Source organism: Desmodus rotundus, chromosome 2 (genome assembly GCF_022682495.2).
Source record: "Desmodus rotundus isolate HL8 chromosome 2, HLdesRot8A.1, whole genome shotgun sequence".
Taxonomy (NCBI): domain Eukaryota; kingdom Metazoa; phylum Chordata; class Mammalia; order Chiroptera; family Phyllostomidae; genus Desmodus; species Desmodus rotundus.
Window position 1 is genome coordinate 142,317,070 of NC_071388.1, and position 22,612 is coordinate 142,339,681.

General features: G+C 38.8%; 1 protein-coding gene across 6 annotated transcripts in view; it reads right to left on the minus strand.

The window, feature by feature from the left end:
- Positions 1-2,756: 2,756 nt before the first annotated feature.
- The window catches only part of STAM2 (signal transducing adaptor molecule 2), a 60,542-nt gene continuing 40,686 nt past the window's right edge, over positions 2,757-22,612 (minus strand). For 5 of the 6 annotated variants that reach the window (XM_045187404.3, XM_024579837.4, XM_045187403.3 and 2 more), the window contains 3 exons: positions 22,326-22,479; positions 19,679-19,848; positions 15,299-18,124 (listed from right to left, as the gene is read on the minus strand). In XM_045187404.3, the coding sequence (XP_045043339.1) occupies positions 17,896-18,124; positions 19,679-19,848; positions 22,326-22,479 (553 nt within the window). In that variant the 3' untranslated portion in view covers positions 15,299-17,895. Of the gene's footprint in view, positions 3,475-15,298; positions 18,125-19,678; positions 19,849-22,325; positions 22,480-22,612 lie in introns of those variants that run through there. The other variant, XM_053918677.2, reaches the window with a different exon arrangement.

Below are 22,612 nucleotides of genomic sequence, written 5' to 3' on the forward strand. Positions count from 1 at the left end.
CATACAAAAGTTAAAATAGACCAAAGATCTAAGTGAACAAGCTAACAATGTAAAACTATTAGAGGAAAACATTGGCAATGGATTCTTAGATATGACACCAAAAGTATAAGCAACAAAAAAAACCCCATATTGGACTTTATCAAAATTATAAACTTTGTACTTCAAAGGGCACTATCAAGAAAGTGAAAACACAACCCACAGAAAGGGAGAAGATATTTGCAAAGCATATATATATATATATCTAATAAGGAAGTCCTAGCTACAATGTATGTATGTGTATATATATAGAAATCTTACAGCTCAGTAATAATAAAAAGACAACCCAATTTTAAAGTTAGACAAGGAGCCCTGGCCAGTGTGCCTTGGTGGATTGAGTGCCCACCTGCAAACTGAGAGGTCGGGCAGGTTTGATTCCCAGTTGGGACACATGCCTGGGTTGTGGTCCAGGCCCCAAGTTGGGGCGTGCCAGAATCTGATGTTTCTCTCTCTCTCTTTCTCCCTCCATTCCTCTCTCTAAAAATAAATAAATAAAACCCTTAAAAGATTTTTAAAAATAAAGTTAGACAAAGAGTCTAAATAGACATTTCTCAAAAAAAAAAAGATACACAAATGGTCAATAAATCTATGAAAAAGATGTTTGACATCATTAGTCATCAGAGGAATGCAAATCAAAACCGCAATGAGATAGCTATACTCAAAAAGTCGGATAAGAACAAGTGTTGATAAGGATGTGGAGAAATTGGAACCATGATACACTGCTGACGGGACTGTAAAACCATACAGCTGATGTAGAAAACATTTTGGCAGTTCCTCAAGTTAAACACAGAGTTACCATATGACCCAGCAATTCCATTCCTAGGTATATAAACAAGATAAATGAAAGCATATGTCCATGTAAAAATGTGTACAAGAATGTGCATAGCAGGCAAAGTGGAAACCACCTCAGTGTCCATCGACTGAAGAATGGGTGAATAAAATGTGGTATATCTGTACAGTGGAACACCCTACTGCATTAAATATGAATGAGGTACTGATATTGCAATGCTACAGCATGGATGAGCCTTGAAAATATTATGCTAAGTTAAAGAAATTAATCATGGAAGGTCACATATTGTATGATTCCGTTTAGATGAAATGTCCTGAATAGGGAAATCTATAAAGACTAACAACAGATGAGTGGTTGCCCAGGGCTGGGAGGCTGGGGTGGTCCGGTGACAGCGAACAGGGCAGGGCTGCTTTGGGAGGTGAAGGAAATGTTTTAAAATTGATGGTAGTGATTGTTGTATGTTCCTGTGAACACAGTAAAAACCACTGAATTCTGCACTTTAAATATTATAGATGAATTGCATGGTATGTGAATTATCTCAGTAAAGCTGTTATTTTAAAACAATCTTCAGACCTCATAAAATTTAACTCAAAATGGATTATAGATCCTAGTGTGAAATGCAAAATTACAAAACTTCTAGGAGCAAATATTCAAGACTTTGGGTTTGGTAATGGAGTTTTAGATAAACACCACCATGAACAGCATGATCCAAGAAAGTAAAAATCGATATATTGGACTTTATTAAAATTAAAAATTTCTGTTCTGTAAAAGACTCTGTTAAATGATTGAAAAGACAGGTTATAGACTGAGAGAAAATATTGGCAAGACACAATGTTTTCATAGAAATGAAACAAATATCATAAAGAACTCATAAACAAAATATTTAAATAACTCAGTCCTGGTTGGAGTGGCTCAGTGGACTGAGCACCAGCCTGTGAACCAAAGAGTTGCTGGTTCGATTCCCAGTCAGGGCACATGCCTGGGTTGCGGGCTGGGTCCCCAGTTGTGGGGGTGTGAGAGGCAACCACACACTGATGTTTCTCTCCCTCTCTTTCTCCCTCCCTTCCCCTCTGTCTAAAGATAAATAAATAAAATCTTTAAAAAAATGTATATATAAAAATAACTGTCAAAACTCAACAATAAGAAAACAACCCAATGTTTAAAATAGACCAAAATTGTGCAGACACCTTACCAAAGAAGATCCATAGGTAGCAAATAAGCATATGAAAAGATGCTCAACATCACTTGTCATTAGGGAAATGCAATTTAAAGTGATAATGTAATACCATTATACACCTATCACAATGGCTACCTTTTTTCCTAACTGAGGAATTAGTATTCATCGGTGATGGGAATGCTATATGGTACAGCCCCTCTAGGAGATAGTTCACTGGCTTCTTAGTAAGTTAAGCACAGTCTTACCATCCAATACAGCAATCAGGCTGCTCCTAGGTATCTAAGCAGTTGATTTGAAAACTCGAGTCCACTCAAAAACAGCACACAAATATTTATAATAGCTTTATTCATAATTGCCCCAACCTGGAAGCAACCAAGATGTCCTACAATAAGTAAGTGGAGAAACAAATGGTAAAAGCATACAATGGAATACTATTCATTGATAAAAGGGAATGAGCTAAAAGCTGTAAAAAGACATGGATAAACCTTAAAGCATATTGCTAAGTGAAGGAAAGCCAGTCTGCGGATATATACTATACAATTACATGAGTTTCTGGAAGAGGCAAAGCTATAAAGACTGTACAAAGTCGATTCAGGAGGAGGGTTGACTAGGTGAAGCACAGGGGATTACTTAATCCTCCAAACTGTGAAAGTCATCAAAAACGAGGAAAGTCTGGGAAACCGTCCCAGGCAAAAGGAGCCTAAGGGAACCTGACAATTAAACATGTGGTATCCTGGATGGGATCCTGGAACAGAAAAAGGGCATGAGGTAAAAACTAAGGAAGTTGAATAAAGTATGGACTTTAGTAAAATATTAAAATTGGTTTAAAAATTGTGACAAATGGCCCTGACTGATGTCAAAATATTGACAAATGGCTCAGTTGGCTGGGCACCATTGAGCAAAACGAGAAGTTGCCAGTTCAATTCCCAGTCAGGACACATCCCTGGGTTGTGGTTCTGCCACTGGGTTGGGCAACGTGCCAGAGGCAACCGATCCCAATCCCTGTTTCCCTCCTGCTCCTTCTCCCTCTCTTCCCCTCCCTGTAAAACTAAGTAAATAAAATCTTTTAAAATCTGTGGCAAATGTACCAAAAATATTTACAATAGGGGAAACTAAATGTACACTTCTGTACTATCTTCACAATTTTTTTGTAAATCTAAAAGTACCCCCAAATAAAATTTTATTTTATATTTTTATTTTTAAACATTTAAAAAATTTTATACCTGGAAGGGAATTCAGTAACCATCTAGACCTAGAACAAACCCCACATTTAGCAAATTAGGACTCTGCTCTCAAGAGACTGAACTGCTCAGGAGCAGGTGACCACTATTATACTCCGCTTTCTTCCCCAAAACAGTGAACAGTGTTGGATCACGTTGCCGGCAACAAATGCTCTCTTCATACACTTTATTCTGTCGCTTAATAAACATTTTGTTAAGTGCTTCCTACAGATGAAGTCCTGTCCAAGGTGCTGTTTAAAAAAAAAAAAAGACGTGATTTACAGAACTCTCAGAGCTCATGATCGTAAGATGGCAGTGCATTTCATATTTAAAAGTCAAATCATAATACACTTTGTCTGGAGTCTATGCATCTAGGAGAACACTGTTTGTACTTTTCAGCTAGGAGCATACAAAATCACCACAGTGGCATGTGTGCGCAACTGCACATTACGGGTTTGTGGAAGCAACCTTTTGCATTTATGCTCAGACAACCCTGGTACAAGTTTATGAGTTATTTTCTTGGGGGATCTACTTTCTCCATTTCTAAAGAGTTTTTCCAGAATTATCTCTCCCCCTTCCGTTGTCTCCCAATGCTCTGGTTCAAGTATTGATTGAAAATCTGTTCAAAAGGCACATAAACCATGCACCTTTGGGATATTAAAGACTATTGTAATATTTTTAGAAATCAGATTCAAAAAGTGTTTACTTTCTGAGCCTAAAAAACATGTGTATTCTATAGCCCTGGCTGGTGTAGCTCGGTGGATGGAGTGCTGGCCTGCAAACCAAAGGGTCGCTGGTTCGATTGCCAGTCAGGGCACAGGCCTGGGTTGTGGGCCAGGTCCCCATTGGAGGGCGTGTGAAAGACAACCACACATTGATGTTTCTCTCCCTTTCTCCCTCCCTTCCCCTCTCTAAGAATAAATAAGTCTTTAAGAAATTTTTAAAAAATTATATAATATAAAACCTAGTGAAAAGGGTACAATTTTAAAGGGTACCAATGATTCAGATGGCGATGGAAGTAAATTTTAAAAATCTAAGTATTAGGCACGATCACTATTAAGACGACTCATACACATATTGTAAATAGAGAATTGTATTGAGATGCTACCTAGTAACTAATTTAAATTTTTTATACTTTCTTTCTTTTATCTGGCATATTTGTCATCTTTGGCAACAAACAATCCTAAAATCTTAGTGGATTACAGCATCAGCTAAGCCCTTGGTTCTGGTCCAGGCTGTTGCTCAGTTCTTTCCACTCCCAGGCCTAGGTTGAAACAGCAGCCCTGGTCTGAGACATGCCATCTCTGGAGAGGAAGAAACCAAATTGCTCAGGATTTCATGCGGCCTCTTTAAGCCTCTGCTTAGCTGTGGGCCTCTCTGTTGCATCTGCTCATATCCATCGGCAATGCATGACGTGCAACCAGTACCAAAATCCCTGAATGGGAGCATGCCACTCCAGGGTCAGGGGCACGGGCAGATGTGTATAATCCTCTCAGAGGAAAGGAGAGTAAAAAAATACAATACAGTCCTGCACATGAAGGATAGCTTTCCTATGTAGGCAGTTATACAATCTGATCACCTCTGTCCTTCACCTTCGCTCTGCCATTTTTCGTGGTTGTCATAAATTATGTTAATGCTTCCTACAAAGTTTAAAGTATTCTTCTAAAAGTTCACATTAAGATGCCAAATGATGTAAATAAACTCCAAGTAATGTTCAAATTCTAGTTTTTCTCTTCCTCTGTGCCCAGTGAAGAACACAGGCTTATACAAATGCAAAGTTGGAGGACTTGAATTAATCCATACTAGTGGTTTGCAACCAGAATAATAAACAGGTGGGATGTCAAAGTTGAGCTATCTATCCAGCATTGTCAGGACCATTGTATAGAATTTGCTTTGCCCTTAATCCCCATGTCCTCTTTCAATGCCTCTTGCTAACATCACCTGCCTGAGTATCTATGACCTTTCAACCTTCTAGGTGACTCCTTTTTGAGTGTTTTTCAAATCCCCCAGCCCACAGCAAGGGTCGGTGTAGTTTCCTGCCACGAGTCAGAAAGAAATGTTCAGTGTGCTTCTGCTTCTGCGGCAACCCTGGCCTCAGAGTGGAGAAGTGGCACCCTGTTCTGGAAAGCATCCAGGAATATCATTTGGTGAGCACTGGAGACACTAAGATTTTTTTTTTAACCAGAGCCATTGGCCTTTTTGACACTTAGACTGGACCTTAGTTCCCTTGTCTCTTGTTAGTTAAAATAATGCCATATTCCCTGAGTTCTAAGACAACTTTAAGTTTAAGATGCATCATTGATTGAATAGCTTTAAGGGAATAAAATGAAATCTCACAATACATGCCGATCCACTGTAAAATACACCCTGATGTTACGCATTACAATGGAATGACGATGATAAACAACAAGTGCAAGGATAAAAACGGGTCAAACAAAACTTACATTTATTGAACGCCGGGCACTGTAAGGGGCTATGCAGCTTTCTGCTAAATCCATTTTTATTTTTCATCTCACAAACATTTCATGTGCCTAAGCTGGGCCCTAGGGACACACCAATGAATAAGCACAGCTCCAAATTCTAAACAATTTTACAGACCTAGTGGGGGTAGGAATGCTTTCAGATACAAATAGCAGAACCCTACCAACAGTAGTCTAGACAAACAGGGGTAACAGATCAAGGGTTTGTTTTTTTTTCACATAAGAAGTCCAGAGGAAGATAGTCTACAACTGACCATCAACTATCAAAATTGTCACCAAGGAGCCAAACCATGGTACATTTACATGATGGAATACTATGCAGCAGAAAGAAAGGAGCTCCTACCCTTTGCAACAGTGTGGATGGAACTGGAGAGAAATAAGCCAGGTGGTGAAAGACAAATACCATATGATCTCACCTTTAACTGGAACCTAATCAACAAAACAAACAAGCAAACAAAATATAACCAGAGACATTGAAGTTAAGAACAATCTGACAGTAACCAGAGGGGAGAGGGGAGGGGATAATGGGGGTGAAAGAGGGAAAGGGTTTCAGGAACAACTGTAAAGGACACATGGACAAAACCAAGGGGGGTTGGAATCAGGGGAGGGAGCAGGGGATGGCTGGGTTGCGGGGGCAGTGGTGGGGGGGAAATGCAGACAACTGTACTTGAACAACAATAAAATTTTTTAAAATAATAAATAAATAAATAAGCTAGTTCTAACCCTCCCCCAAAAGTAGCCAGGTACTTTTAATCTTCCTGAGCCATCATAACTTTCTTCCTCATGGTCACAAAACAATTGCTTTATTTCCTAATATTGCACCTGCCTTCTAAGCCAGGAGAAGGGGAAAGCACCAAATGCCTTTTCCTGCAAAGTTTTAGTCAAAAGATGCCACAGAAGTGCAGCATGGTTACTAGGAGCCAGAATCAGGGAAATTTGGGCTGACACTTAAAAAGACAATTTGTTTGATGGACGAAAGAATTTCAGGCAGGGAAAAATAACAGGGCCAAGCATAGGTGTGAAAAAGCAAAATTGGCACCTGAGGAATTTTAGGTTTGTGGACTGGAATCTAGCTGTATGCAGGAAACTGGAGGGGTTAGAAGGGCTGCCAATGGTGGGATCATGAAGATCCTAACTAATACGTGATTCTGAAGAGTTTGGATCCAATCCAGAGCCTAACAGAACCCCGAGCTCAGGCTGGGTGCTTTTCTCAGCAACTCTGATGCAGGAGAAACCGGGCTGTGTGTGTCAGCCCGGGTCCCATCGCTTCAAGTCAGAACACTCTCCTTTTCAAAACAGCCTCATGTAGTTATCACTGGGTTTTTCTTCAGAGCAATTCCTCGAAGTTTGCTCTTTTCTATTCACCAAATACAGAACTCTCTAAGCTTCCTTTAGTTGCTTTCTCTGATGTTTGACCCCCTCCTCCTCACAGACTCGCAGAGCCCGTCTGTTTACATCAAGCTCTGGTCCCGTCAGCCCACGTGTGTGACAGCTATTTGCACTGCACTACACATTAAGCAGTGCCAGCCACCGTTGTGCTCTTCCTACAGGAGTCCGCTCACCACTGCGGGCATTTTCCACCCCGGGGAGCCCGTCGGGACCCCGTTCGCCTCAGGGTTTTGTGGGGAAGGAAGCTGTTACAGACATTACTTGACAGCTTATTACACAAGTATTTCTACGTAATAGTCACACTGGTATAGTGAGTCAAAGCACATACTAGCACATCAGACAGAGCCTGGTGTCGAACCCCAGCTTTGCCACTTACAGTTTGTGACGATTCCTCTCTTTGTGGGCCTCTCTCCCTAACAAGTGCTATGAGAATGCAATGACAGGGTGCATGAAAGTGGTTTTCCATCAAGTCAAAGTGCAGTTGCTACCGTTATCCAAATACAACTCAGGCTTGGAAACTCAAGTTCTTGGTATTCCCAGCATATAATAGTGTTGTTGAATGAATTAATGACTGCTAATAAATCTTTAACTTCTTCATCTGTTTCAAAATAGGAGAGACAGCAGTTTGAAACTTTTATCCCCATCTCCACTTATAGGGCCTACTTTGTGTCTCTCTTGAGAAGGTTTTTTAAAAATAGGTCTGTTTTAGGGAGGCGACGTGCCAGAGAAAAGATGGGAGACTTCCAGGCTGCGGAAGAGACTGCTTTTGTTGTTGATGAAGTGAGCCACGTTGTAAAAGAGGCTACAGAAAGGGACATGGATGGTGATACCATACCTATCAGCACAGCTAAGTCAATCAGTGGACCACAAATCTGGTAGAACAGACTTTAAGCCAACTCACGAAGCTGGGAAAACCATTTAAGTACATTGTGACCTGTGTAATTATGCAGAAGAACAAGGTTACACAGGCCAGTTCTTGCTTCTGGGACAGCTGTGCTGCGGGAGCTGCACCGGTGCTGGCAGGAGGCGGCCATGCGCTGCACCCTCAGCGCCTGTGGACTGTCCACCTGACCTCCCTATCTGCCCAGGCTCCTCCTCCTTTTGTCTCAGCATTTCTCTTCCATCTTTGTTAGCCACCAGCCCTGAACTCAGTGAACACCTTCCTATTCTCTTTGTGTTTTATGTGGCACTAAAACTGTAGAGAAGAAACCCAAATGACCACACATTTCTGCGATCAGCACACCCTCCGTCGGAGGACTCGTTGTCCTTGGGCCGCCGAAGGCCTGGACCGCCACTTGTCTCGACTCTGAGTCTCCCCGCTCAAAGGTGCTGAAAGTCCAGTCTGCTGGCGTGAAATTTTCTCTACTCTCTGAAGTGATTCAAACACACTAATTTTCCATACTTTGTACTTTTGTTAGAATAAATTAATCCAATTTTTAAAAATGCCCCTGTTGTAACAATCAGGTCATATGCAATTATATTAATTCTAGTCTTTATTGACTAAAAGCGATGGTATGCTTATGCTACAGAGAATCTTAACAAGAGCTTATTTGACTGTGGAATAGCAACAGAGCAACCTGACTTTGTATTGACCACACTGGAAACATGCTTGGACAGGACAGATGCTACCTAATGGAACTCTGTTTTCCTTCCCAATCTTCTCCTCTGCCTTCTGTTCACAGGCTGGTAAGCAAAATACTCACTTTCCCAGACTCACTTGCCACTAAGTAAGTAGCCTTTTGGCCTGGTTCTGACCAATGACATGCAGGTAAAAATCCCTGGGGGGGTTCCCAGGAAAGAAATATGATTATTTGGGGCTGGGGTTTTCAGTCTGATTTTTCTTTTTAAACAATGCATTTTTCAAAATATTTGTCTGAAGTTCCTTGGAGGGACAAAAAACAGCTAAAAACCATCTCTATATTGATACCTAAGGCATCTATTCATGAGATTTTCACCACTGCGAGCTACATCCTAACAAGATAGTACTGACCCCCACTTTAGATATGTGACTGAAATGATCGGATGAGGACAAGACTGTCTAAAGCTGCAAACTATACAGCTACGGGGCTGATCCACCGCAGCTGTAAAACTCAGAACGGACTACCATTCGGGTATATTATAGCAGTGTCCAAAAGTGGCAGGTGGAAAAACAGTCTCTTCAACAAATGCTGTTGGTTCTGCAGGGCTAAAGAAAACAGCACCAAATTACAAAGAGAACCAACAGTATGGGAAAACATATTTGCTAATGATACCTCAGACAAGGGCCCAATCTCCAAAATATATAAAGAACTCACACGACTCCACTCCAGGAAGACAAACAACCCAATTAAAAAATGGGCAAAGGACTTGAACAAACACTTCTCCAAGGAAGACATACAGAGGGTCCAAAGACATAAGAAAAGATGCTCAGCATCACTAGCCATCAGGGAGATGCAAATGAAAACCACAATGAGGTACCATCTCACACCAGTCAGAGTGGCCAACATAAACAAATCCACAAACAAATGTTGGAGAGGATGCGGAGAAAAGGGAACCCTAGTGCACTGTTGGTGGGAATGCAGACTGGTGAGGCCACTGTGGAAAACAGTATGGGATTTCCTCAGAAAACTAAAAATGGAACTGCCCTTTGACCCAGCAATTCTGCTGCTGGGATTATACCCTAAGAACCCTGAAACACCAATTCAAAAGAGCCTGTGCACCCCAATGTTCATAGCAGCACAATTTACAATAGCCAAGTACTGGAAGCAACCGAAGTGCCCATCAGCAAACGAGTGGATCCAAAAACTATGGTATATTTACACAATGGAATTCTACGCAGCAGAGAGAAAGAAGGAGCTTATACCCTTTGCAACAGCATGGATGAAACTGGAGAGCATTATGCTAAGTGAAATAAGCCAGGCGGTGAGGGACAAATACCATATGATCTCACCTTTACCTGGAACATAAGCAATAGAAGAAAAAAGCAAACAAAATATAACCAGAGACATTGAAGTTAAGAACAATCTAACAATAGCCAGGGGGGAGTGGGGTGGGGACAGTGGGAAGAGGGGATTACAGGAACTACTATAAAGGACACATGGACAAAATCAAGGGGGAGGGTGGAGGTGGGGGAGGGAGGTGGGTTCAGCTGGGGTTGGGGGGGAGGGATGGGGAGAAAAGGCATACAACTGTAATTGAATAACAAAAAAAATTTTTTTAAAAACAAAAAAACAAAAAAAAAACAAATGCTGTTGGGATAACTATCTCCTGCAAAAGAATGCAGCTGGATTCCTCCCTCATACCATGTATAAAAATGAACTCAAAATGGATCAAAGACCTAATTATAAGAGCTAAAGCCATAAAACTCTTAGAAGAAAATGAGAAAATCTTCATGACCCTGGATTTGACAATGGACTCTTAGATATACCAAAAACATAAGCAACAAAAGAAAAAAATAGATGGACTTCATCAAAATCAACAACTTGTGTGTATAAAAGAACATCATCAAGAAAAAGACAACCTGCAGAATGGAAGAAAATATTTGCAAATCATGTATCTAGTCCAGGTCTAGTATTCCGAATATATAAAGAACAAAGACAACAACAAAAAGACAAACAACTGCAAAGGACCTTACAGAGATATTTCTCCAAAGATACAAGGGGGGACCCCAAAAAACTGGAATGTATTTATTAAAAATTCTGTATTTATTCTTACATGTTTAAACTTCTGTCACCTTCAAAGTACTCTCCGTTTGACTCAGGACACCTATCTAGATGTTTTGTCCATTGCTGAAAACAGTTTTTGAACTCGTCGATTTTGATGCCTTTTAGTGCTTCTGTTTTTGGTTTCACCTCTTCCACATTGGCAAAGTTTCCCTTTGAGGACTTTTTTCATCCAGGGAAACAAAAGTCACTCGGGGTGAGATCAGGTGAATAGGGAGGCTGGGGCACGGGCAGGGGGTGGTCATGCTGGTTTTGGTCAAAAACTGCTGAACACTCAGTGCAGTGTGGGCAGGTACACTTGTAAATCACCCATCATGTAACAGGCAAGCACACGGAAAGTCTTCCAAAAAAATTCACTGAAGCTAAACTCAGCCTCTCACAACAACGCCAGCTGGTGCACTGATATAGATGGGTTCCTAGTACACTCAACTAATGGGAGAAGCCTAACTACAATGGGCCTGCCCTCCAAAAGATAGTTCAGGTAATTTTTAGGTCCCCCCTCATATACAAATTGCCAAACAAATATGGGAAAAGATGGTCAACATTACTAGTCATTAGGAAAATGCAAATTAAAATGACAATGAAGTACCACTTCAACATCTACTAGGATGGCTATAATTTTAAAACATAGAAAATAACACCCTGGCCAGTGTGGCTCACTTGGTTGGAGCATTGTCTTGTAGACTGAAAAGTTGCAGGGTTGATTCCTGGTCAGGGTGCATGCCCAGGTTGCAGGTTCAACCCCCAATTGGGACATGTACAAGAGGGCAACCAGTCATGTTTCTCTCACATTCTCTCTCCCCCTGCCCCCTTCCTATCTCTCTAAAAGCAATGAAAAAATGTCCTCAGATGAGGATTAAAAAAAAAAAAAAAAGGAAGACTCACAGGATCCTAGAACATACATAAACCCACCAACACAGGACTCAGCACCAGAAAGGCCCCATTTTATTGTGGTTAGCAGGGAAAGTGACTGAAAACCGGCAGAGAGCAGAGCAAGTGGCATTGTTCCCTCTTGGACCCCTCCCCCACATACAGCATCACAACAAAGCAATGAAGCAATGTGAGCTGCCCCACCCTGGTGAACACCTAAGGCTCCACCCCTTACTACATAACAGATGCACTGAGACAAAAATAAATAAATAAATAAATAAATAAATAAAATGCCCCAAATGAAAGAACAGTTCAAGGCTCCAGAAAAAATACAACTAAGCAACAAAGAGATAGCCAACCTATCAGATGCAGAGTTCAAAACACTGGTTATCAGGATGCTCCAGGAACTCACTGGGTCCTTCAACAGCATAAAAAAGACCCAGGCAGCAATGAAGGTTGCATTATGTGAAATAAAGAAAAATCTACAGGGAACCAACAGTGACAGGAAGGAAACCAGGACTCAAATCAATGGTTTGGAGTAGAATGAACAAAGAAACATCCAACCAGAACAGAATGAGGAAACAAGAATTCAAAAAATCTAGGAGAGGCTTAGGAACCTCCGGGACATCTTGACATCTTTAAACATTCCAACATCTGAATCATAGGGGTGCCAGAAGGAGAATAGGAAGACCAAGAAATTGAAAACTCATTTGAAAAAATAATGAAGAACTTCCCCAATATGGCAAGGTAAATAGACTTTCAGGAAGTCCAGGAAGCTCAGAAGAGTCCCAAAGAGGTTGGACCCAAGGGGGAACAAACCAAGGCACATAGTAATTACCCAAGATTAGCCAAGATTAAAGATAAGGAGAGAATTTGAAAAGCAGCAAAAGAAGACAGTTACCTACAAAGGAGTGCCCATTAGGCTATCAGTTTATTTCTCAAAAGAAACCTTACAGGCAAGAAGGGGCTAGAAAGAAGTATTCCAAGTCATGAAAGGAAAGGACCTACATCCAAGATTGCTCTATCCAGCAAAGCTATCATTTAGAATGGAAGGGCAGATAAAGTGCTTCCCAGATAAGGTTAAGTTAGAGTTCATCATCACCAAACCATTATTATATGAAATGTTAAAGGGACTTATCTAAGAAAAAGAAGATAAAAAATATGAACAGTAAAAGGACAGCAAACTCACAGCTATTAACAACCAAACCTTAAAAAAAAAAAAAAAAAAGCAAACAACTAGAACAGGAACAGATTCACAGAAATGGACATCACATAGAGGGTTATCAGTGGGTGAGCAGAAGAGGGAGAGAGGGGGAAAAAGCTACCGAGAATAAGAAGCATAAATGGTAGGTGGAAAATAGGGGGAGGATAAGAATAGTATAGGAAATGTAGAAGCCAAAGATCTTATATGTACGACCCATGGACATGAACTAAAGGGGGGGAATGTGGGTGGAAGGGAGTATGCAGGGCAGAGGGTAATAAAGAGGGGGGAAGTAAGAAAAAAAAGAAAAAAGGAAGTCTTGGTGAGGATGTAGAGAAATCAGAACATTCGTCATTGCTGGTAGAAATGTAAAATGGTTCAGCTGTGCAAGTTTGGCAGTTCCTCAAAAAATTAAACAGAATTACTATATGACCCAGTAATTCCACTTAAGCACATATCCCAAAGAACTGAAAAGTGGTATTCAAATACATGTACACACACTCATAGCAGCACTATGCACAACAGCCAAATCACAGAAACTGCCCCAGTAGCCACCACCCTATGAATGGATATACAAACTGTGGTATGCAAACCTCATCTAATGTGGTCTATGTGGAGATGAACATCAAAGACATTAGGCTAAGTGAAAAAAAGACACACGCAGATCTAATTCTGGAACTAGAGGTGGTGGTTACACAACACTGCGAATGTACTAAACGCCTGAATCATGCTCACTTTAAAATGGCTACTTTTATGTCATATGATGTCACCTCAATTTTTAAAAAAAGTTAGCTGGCTCTCTTGACCAAAATGTAATCAGTAGTGGTCACTGACTTGCTGTTAAGATACTGAAAGGCCTTTATTTCCCTCTTTATATCAAATGGTGTAAAATTAAAACAAAGTCAACTCCGTTCTTCAATAGGCTTTCTGAGGAACATTCATCCAGTCCTTCTGTTCCTCTGCTTGCCCTCGAACGCCTCCCTGCAACACCCACTACTCAAGATGGGCAAAAGAGTGGGTAGTAAATGTGTAAATTGTAATTTGTTAACACCTCTGGCATAAGGAAATCAATTACTGAAATGCAGATGAGATATTAAAAAATTAGTAAAAATGGGATTATGGGAGTAACCCAGGGTTTGGTTTCATTTATCCATGCAATTTGATTATAGTTTACAAAACATAGTAACTGTTACTGGACATTTCTCAGAACTCTTGTGACGATTTTAACCAATCTTATAAAGGGTTGGAAAGCTTGGTACTCAGATTTTGCTGTACACTTTTATCTATGTTTATTAGTTTCCTAGGGCTGCCATGACAAAGCACCTCAAGTGCAGCTTCAAATGACATAAATTTCTTATCTTAGTTCCAGAGGCTACAAATCAGAGCTGAAGGTGTCAGGAGGACCGCACCCCCTCTAGGGCCCTAGGGAAGACTCCTACTTCCTCTTCCCCAGATTGCTGGTCTCCCCAGGCAGTCCTTGGCTTGTGGCGGCATAACTCCACTTTCCGCCACCCTCTTCATTGCCTTACTCGTTGTGTCTGCGTGTCCTCTTTTTATAAGGACATCAGTATGTAGGGGCCACCATAAATCCAGGATGATGTCAACTCGAGATCCTTGACTAATTACACCTACAAAGACTCTTTTTTCCAAATAAGGTCCCATTCTGACATTCTAGGTAAACATGAATTTTGGAGGGACACTGTTCATCCCATTAGACTACGTAATAAGCAACATGATTTCTTTCTGACACAGTAATGTTTTTTAAAAGGTCTAATTCAAATTTAGCTTCGTAAAATTTGAGTAGTTCTTCTGGAAAAACTTTAAAAAATAAATCTGTAATATTCAAAAGAAGCTAAATCAAACTAATCAGAAAAAAATCAAATCCTTAGAATTGAGTCCTCCCTTTATTTGTTCACTAAAACTGATGTAAGCAAATAAGAAAAATGTCTTTTGACAGAAACTAAGCATCACAGACAAATTGGTACTATATTCTTTATAACCTGTTACCTACAAAAATAACTTCAGCTTTGTCATTGTAACAATTCAATAAATTCATCCTCTCTTAGAAGTTAGGAGCCTTGGCATACAATTTTTATTGTACTAGGAAAGACTTTTTAAAAAATCTCTATGCCATAATATTTTAAACATTTAAAATCAAGTATTTTACAATCTTGAAGGCAAAGTTTTACAAGTAATCATCAAATCTTCAAAATGTAAGTGAAATTTATGTGGTCAAAAATCAACTATTGAAGTAGCATATGATGACAATGTATCTGCAAATAATTTCAAATCCTAACTGATTAATGTTATAATTATTTCATGTTCAGGTAAATTTATAAATAAGTCACCAAACCCCAAGAAAGTGCTGGTAGACTGCATTTCCACTCTGTGAGCGCACATCCCACCCACCTCACATACTTTAACACCAGGGGAATTTCTACATTAATGAAAACTTTATTTTAATTTTCAGGAATTCCTTCTCATGTACCAAGATTTCATGTGAAAAAGCAGAAGTTATTTTTATTTTTATATAAAAACAGTAAGTATGAACCCAGTGTAGAAATCGGATGTTAGACAGTTCCTTTGGCAGAAAACATTTAATTATAAACAGGTTTGAAAATAAATACAATCCATTAGATTATGGAAAAGAAGGAAAAATAACAACCCTGTATTTCTTAACACTAAAAATATCTCACTACACTGATTTAATAACATTTTTATACTATCAACAGCCTGCAACACAAACTTCATTACAGTATGACAAAAATAAAATTATTTTTAATTTAAGAGGGAGAAGAAACTTCTGAATATATAAAATTTCACAGATAAATGCCAATATATACTATTTATATACATGTTGCATATTACATTATTCCAAAACTACATTAGGTGAACTCAACGGACTGATCCCGATTTAGTGAGTGTGCAGTATCCATACTAGCTCAAGACTTATGCAAAATTAAGCTTTTACAATTCCAACCAAAATTATACATGAAATATTTACACAAATATTAAAATAACTGTTTATTAAATATTGTTTGGGAGAAAAAGGATTTTCCATATATATGCAAACATTATTATCAAGAGCAGCTTTGTAAGTGTTTTTTATGCTTTGTAGTCTTTAAAAAAGCATAGACTTGTTTCCAAAAAGTAAGGTGCCATTTTAGAATTTTTTGTAAGTATATAATTGAATTCACATAGAAGGAAAAGAAATATGGGATGAAAAACAGGAACACGAAGCATTAAAGGTTAAAACTTTCTTTCCTGTTCCCTGTACCTGAAATAAGAATGACAGAAATTGGGCTTCCCAATACTGCTTGTTTTTCCCTTTAAATGTAGACCAAGTAGTATATAGACTATCTTCTTCTAGGATACAGTTTCTTTGAGAAAAAAACAATATATTCAGAATCAAATTTCTTTAAATAGTAAATGACAAAAGATTAAGGGTAATCTTTCTAATACAGAGTTCGATAAAAAAAACATACAAAAATCTTGTTTCCATATAATTATCATTAAAAAAAATAAACTTATGTCCATGGTTATTTCCAGTTATATATTTGTAAGCATATGTATTTGCATTTTTTTTCAGATGTAAATTTAATAGTCTTCTATATCAAGAAAGTTAGAACTCTTGATGCTGCCTCTTTTATACAAAGAAACTTGGGTAGTTTGAATACATCCCAAAAATTCTTAAATCGTAATCTGAATATAGTTTTACCATCAACTGTTCCTGCAATAACATCGGGGGGCCTGTTGGTGTCTCTGTAACGTACAGCTACTGCTCCACTACGGCGTGTTTTCTATTCTGGGTTATTTAGAAAGTGCCAGATGATACAGTAGTGTGCAAATGTTTAGGAGAGAAGATAGTCCCTACTGAGTTACTGACTTCTGGAGTGGAATCTATTAGCACTATGAACTAATTTAACATGTAGGCTTCAGAAAATCTGTCTGGATAGCTTCCCTGTCAATCCATTGCCGGCTGTTATTCCACACTCAGAATTACTCCTGAAAAGAATGGCCAATTTTTTTTGACAGCCTGGCAGAGCAATGGTACTCGAATCACCTCTGTAAAGAAGCAATGCATCAATAAAAACACACTTTACATCCACACTTGGCCTACATCACGTCAAATCATTAGGCTTGTCTCATGGCTCAAATTCCCATGTCATCCGTAAAAAGGAAATGCAGCATCTCTGCACACCACACGGCATGAGGGAACACAAACAGACCCTATTTTCATTACAGAATGACCTAAGTCATTTGAAAAGGTCAATGCAGTGGCAATTCTAAATACCAGGGACCCTTGTAGGAAAATAAATGTTGTTCTGCAGGTAATGGAAGTGGTTTACGGCCACTTCTTAGCCCACTGCTGGCATGACTGGGGGACTAGCTAAACGTTTTGTCACACATCTGCACTGACATGGTCTTCACTGTTAATAAAACATTTGTGTTCCTTCCAAATGCTCTTCTGCAGACAACACCACGCTAATTATTACTCAACATACACTGAGAGCAAAACTGAAAGTATTGCAACTATAACTGCAATTTAAGGAGCCATAAGGAAATATGCTGGGAGCTAAATGCACAAAAAAGATGGCCACCTTTTAAAATAATGGTGTGTAGGAAACTGAAAAAAGTTTGCATACAAAATATATTTAAGGGTTTCAGTGCTCTCCACATGAACACGATGTTTGGGGGTACAGGGTGGGTTCTTTATAAAATGTACGTATCTCATGCTGCTTAGTGTCATAAGGCTACCCACAAGTGTCCAGATCTGTGTAGGGAAATTTGAATTAAGACAAAACCAACGGGAAACAACTTGAAGCCGCCTCTGTTCAAAAGTCTGACTTCAAACAAACGAGTGGGAAAAAAACCTTTTGATGGCCTAGTAGAGTAAGAAGATTTTGTGCTTTATTTATTCATGGTCTGTCCTTTTGAATTATGAAAAAAATTTCTTTCAGTATTTTCACATTAGAATCATAATGGTCGAATACACATATGAAGGCTTCGAACGAAATGCTTGGTTCATTTCTAAAGGAGAGGCTGCTGATGGTAATTTGTCTGCTGCTGTGCAACTGCATGAGCTGGAACCGCCACCGGAAAGCCTGCCAGCTGTGGCAGACTGGACGCGGTGTTCGGGTAAGAGGGCAGGCCCACAGCCAGCCCCCTCTGCTGTGTGTAGGCAGCTGCGCCAGCAGCTGCGTGAAGGGTAGAGTTCTGGTCCATGTAAGCAGGATTGGAAAGAGTGTCCTGTCCAGTGCTACAAACAAAATTTTAAAAAGAAAATCACGTTTACTTTGCATTATCTAGGTTATGGTCAGAGATCAAATCATCCTGAGAAAATAAGAAATGCCTTTTCTTTCTTTTTAAGTTTACCAGCTGTGCTATTCTGATAATGATTTACTCCACCTATCCAACACTGTTAATGTAATTTTTACACCTGGTAAGAAGGAAGTGTTAAAAAGTAAAAAATTTAAGACTATAAAACCCATTTAATCTGAAATCATTTAAAAATCTTTTAAGAGATGCTGGTTATTTCTGATAGTGGTATCTTAGGCCAACTTCAATGAGAACAAACCCCAGCTCAAGTACGCCGTCAGCCTATACTCTCCCTGCCCCTCTCAATCCACCTCTTCTCCTCACAGTCCTTACACCTTCCTTTGGCAGGGAACTCTCAAAGCTGCCCTAATAGCCTAATCTAAATACCTACATAAAATCAGTGACGGCAAGGAGAATGGTGTACTCCACATAAGATCCTTAATCTACCTGCAAGACAGTCCTGACCTAGAGTTTACTTATTAACAATGTTTTAAAAAAAAAACACAAGCTGAAAAATCACACCAAATTGTAGGACTTCTGTTTGTTCCTGTAACTACATACATTTATTTTAAAAGACATATAATCTTATATTATATCAAATACCCTGCTTACAGTATAGGAGGACTAATGTTTACATTACCGTTTCTTCTCCAGAATTCCTAAGTCTCCTCCAAGATAAAACTTTACATTTTAACTGAATACCAATATGAACAGGTTTATTTAATTTTCAGATATCTGAAAGTTATACTGATGGAATTTAAGAGTGGGGAGAGATCTTACAGATCATCTACATGTGACTGTACTGAATGAACATTTTGTGTGGCTAACAAAGGTAACAGAAGGCATGGTTTAAATACGATTTTCAGAATAGAAGTGTTAGTATAAAAAATTAGACCACAAATTCCACAATTCAAACACACTTCTTTTAAGAGTCAAAATAACAAGTTTTCTGACTTTTCGGTGTGCATACTGATAAATATGTCTGGGACTACTTTGCTAGGCTGATCACAGCACAATGCTTCGGTACATGTATGTTAGAATAGATCAAGGGCTAGGTTCCAGTAAGGGACAGTTACCTTTATTCCGTTCCAGGGACCCAGACTGTAAGCCAGGGATAACCAGTATGGGAGCAAAGCTAAGAGCAGCACAATTCTTACTTCACAGGATTATAAATGGGCAGCGCTATAAACTTCAGCCAAGAGTAAAAGACAGCAATATTACAAAGAGAAGGGTCTATTTATTCTCATTGTGAAAGTCTGTGAATATTTAATGTATGGAATTACAAAATTAACACAGCTCCCAAAAACTTACTTTTTTTTTTTTTGATAATGACTAAGATGTATACTTTTAATTTTAAATATGCCCTGGAATATGTTTTAGCAAAAAAAAGTTTTCTATAAAAAGAAAAGTTATGGGCAGTTGTTAGTTTTCATTTTTTTTAAATTTTTATTTATTTTTTAAAATTTTTATTCAGTTACAATTGCCAAAACCTTACCTTAAATATGGAGCTTGAGCAGGCTGGGTTGTCACTGAGGAATTCACATTTGGAGGCAGAGACCTCAGTGGACCAATGTGATCTGGTCCTAGGCTGTAGCTTTGGGCAACAGTAACCTGGTGAATGTTTTGACCCATATAATTTCCACCATGTGATTGAACTGGATATGTCTATCAACCAAAGAGAAAAAGGTGACTCACTGAACTCCCAAACATCTGCCTAACAATGTATTGAAAACTTTAAAGGACTTAAATAAAGTAAAATGTTATACTTCTTGGGAGAACAATCTGGTTTCACCAATCCATTTGACCTAGTATAAAAAGTAGAGAGCTTCCAAATCGTAGTACCAAATCTGTGGAAATTTGTTATTTAGTCGGTGGTTCTTTTATTTTGCAGGGGGTTGAAAGGAAGGGAGGTAGTGTATTTTTAAGTAGCAGATTGGAGTCCATCCAGGTTGTCCATTACTCAGTGACGTGTGTAGCTATAGAACCACAGAAAACTAACTCCCTTGAAAGGCAGCCATCAGAGCAATGACCTTCTTTGCCCTCATCCCAGGATGACTTATTCAAATCCTGCCTAAGAATGATGTGTAGGACAATCAGGGGAAGAATAAATGGTATTTGGTGGGGTGCGGGTCCTTTCTGGCAGTGTCTCCTTTACTTCCTGCCTTTAGGATAGACCGGACAAAAGTAAAGAATAATTTGGGGGGTAAAGGAGAAGATATATCTTCACAAAATAGCAAAATGGTCTAAGTCTCTTTGGATATTTATATGTGCCCTACTTAATGTTCAGGGTAACATCTCCTTAAGGACAGGACCTACTACCTGTCTACCAAATGCAGCATTCAAAACAATGTACATTTAATAAATATCATATCTCGTAACTATCATCACTCCAGTTTTAAACAAAGATTTTTTAAGCAAAAAACAGTGACATGGAAATTCAGAATGCTACAAATGCCACATCAGCCACAGTAAGTGCGATCATATCACTTCCTGAGCAGACATGTAAGGACTCACTGCAGCAGGCTGAGACCTTGCGAATGGAGCTCTTTTGCAGTGACGGTTTCTAGTGGCCTTCACCAACACAACTAATGGTACGTTACTACAAGTTTTTTGTAGTACAGAAGCTTTTTTTTTCCAAATTAGAATAGAAACTTTGAATATTTCAAATGCTGTTATGAATGGTGTAGAAAGAAGTGAGAAATCAAAATGACAGAAAGCTAGTGTTTTCAGTAAATGAGTTGTGCTGAGCACAATAGACTGTAAATAGTATGCAACTAAACACAAAAACCTGACATAAGACGACAGCCCTTTACAGACACACAAAGCAGCAAATATAGCATACAATTCTATCATACAATGGTACAAACACTTCTACTTTGTTCTGTTCTCAGAGCAGCAGCAAAGAACTCTTTGAAAAAAGAAGCAATATTGAAAAAACTCAAGATGTCTTTTGCACCCAGAAACCCTTTCTACCCTCAGTTGTAATGACTCCTTTAGTGTTTTCAAAAGTTCAGGGCATAGCATATTTGATAAATGCATCTTGTCTGATGTGACAGTTACCATGGTAACTATTCTTTTTCTACTTAACAATTATGTTATGTTATGTCAAGTCGTCAAGATTATGCACCCACATTCTATCTTCTCGCCTTGGTAGCTCCTTCACACACTCCTTTACATACCAGTTTTCATAAGTTAACATAAATTCTGCTCATCAGAGCTCATTCTAAATTCAATCACTAACTGGCTGAAATTTGAAAAAGGCCTCAGAATATGGGACACTGGTAAGTAAGTATTTCTGCTGGAAATAACAGATACGGTGTAAAGTCTTGGGGAAAGATGGGGTTCATGAACAGCTTACTGAACCTGCATCAATGGGCTTGCAACATAACCTTATCGTACCTGGATTTTTACCAACTGAAGTCATGCATCTAAGAAAACAGACAACACGATCTGAGAACAAATGAAGCTCGTTAACTAAGCCTTTTAATAACTACACTCAACAGAAATGTTCAATCTTCCTTCTTGAACAATAGGAACAGCATCAGCTATGTCACAGCATCCTAAATCAATGGATTTATACTAATAAAAAGTATATTTATTTTTTCTATTTACCTAAAGGACTTATGCTTTATATTTACAAAAGCACATATAAAGAACCAGAAGTCCCCAAGTATATTTAGTGGTCACTTTATTAATGTTAAAAATGAACTAAAATGTATTTGGGCAATACCAGTATCTAATTTGTCCTGGTGACCACTAATCATTTACCATATATATGTATATGTATATGTATATGTATATATCCTCACCTGAGGACATGCTTATTGATATCTAGAGAAAGGGGAAGGGAGGGATAGAGAGAGAGAAACATCAATCAGCTATTTCTTGTACATGCCCCGTCTGGGGACCAAGTCCACAACCTCAGTATGTGTCCTGGCCAGGGATCGAACCTGCAACCTTTCAGTTTATAGGGCAACGCTCCAACCAACTGAGCCACATGGGCCAGGACTAGACACTATTTTTCTATCAAAAATGAGTTTTAGAACCATTTAAAGTAGCAATTTTAATACTATACTTTAAAACTGTTTACTGGTAATTAATTTTTTCTAATTTTGAAAAATGTTCTCAGAAAACATGCTCACCTGCATTGGAACCCCAACTGATGAAGGTGGGTAATGTGCTGGAGGATGGACTTTTGAATAAACTGAATATACTGGTGCTTCATTCACCAATTTGTTATATAATTCCAGAGCTTCCAAGACTTTTACATTCAATTCAGACAATTCTGAATACTTCCTGATACAGAAGAAAAGCACTTAAATACTCTTTAAAGTTTTTAAGTTTGTATTTAGCAACATAAATTATTTTTTAGATTTAACACATTTTCTATTCATATTTTAAATGGTTCTTTATATACAAGGTAGGACAA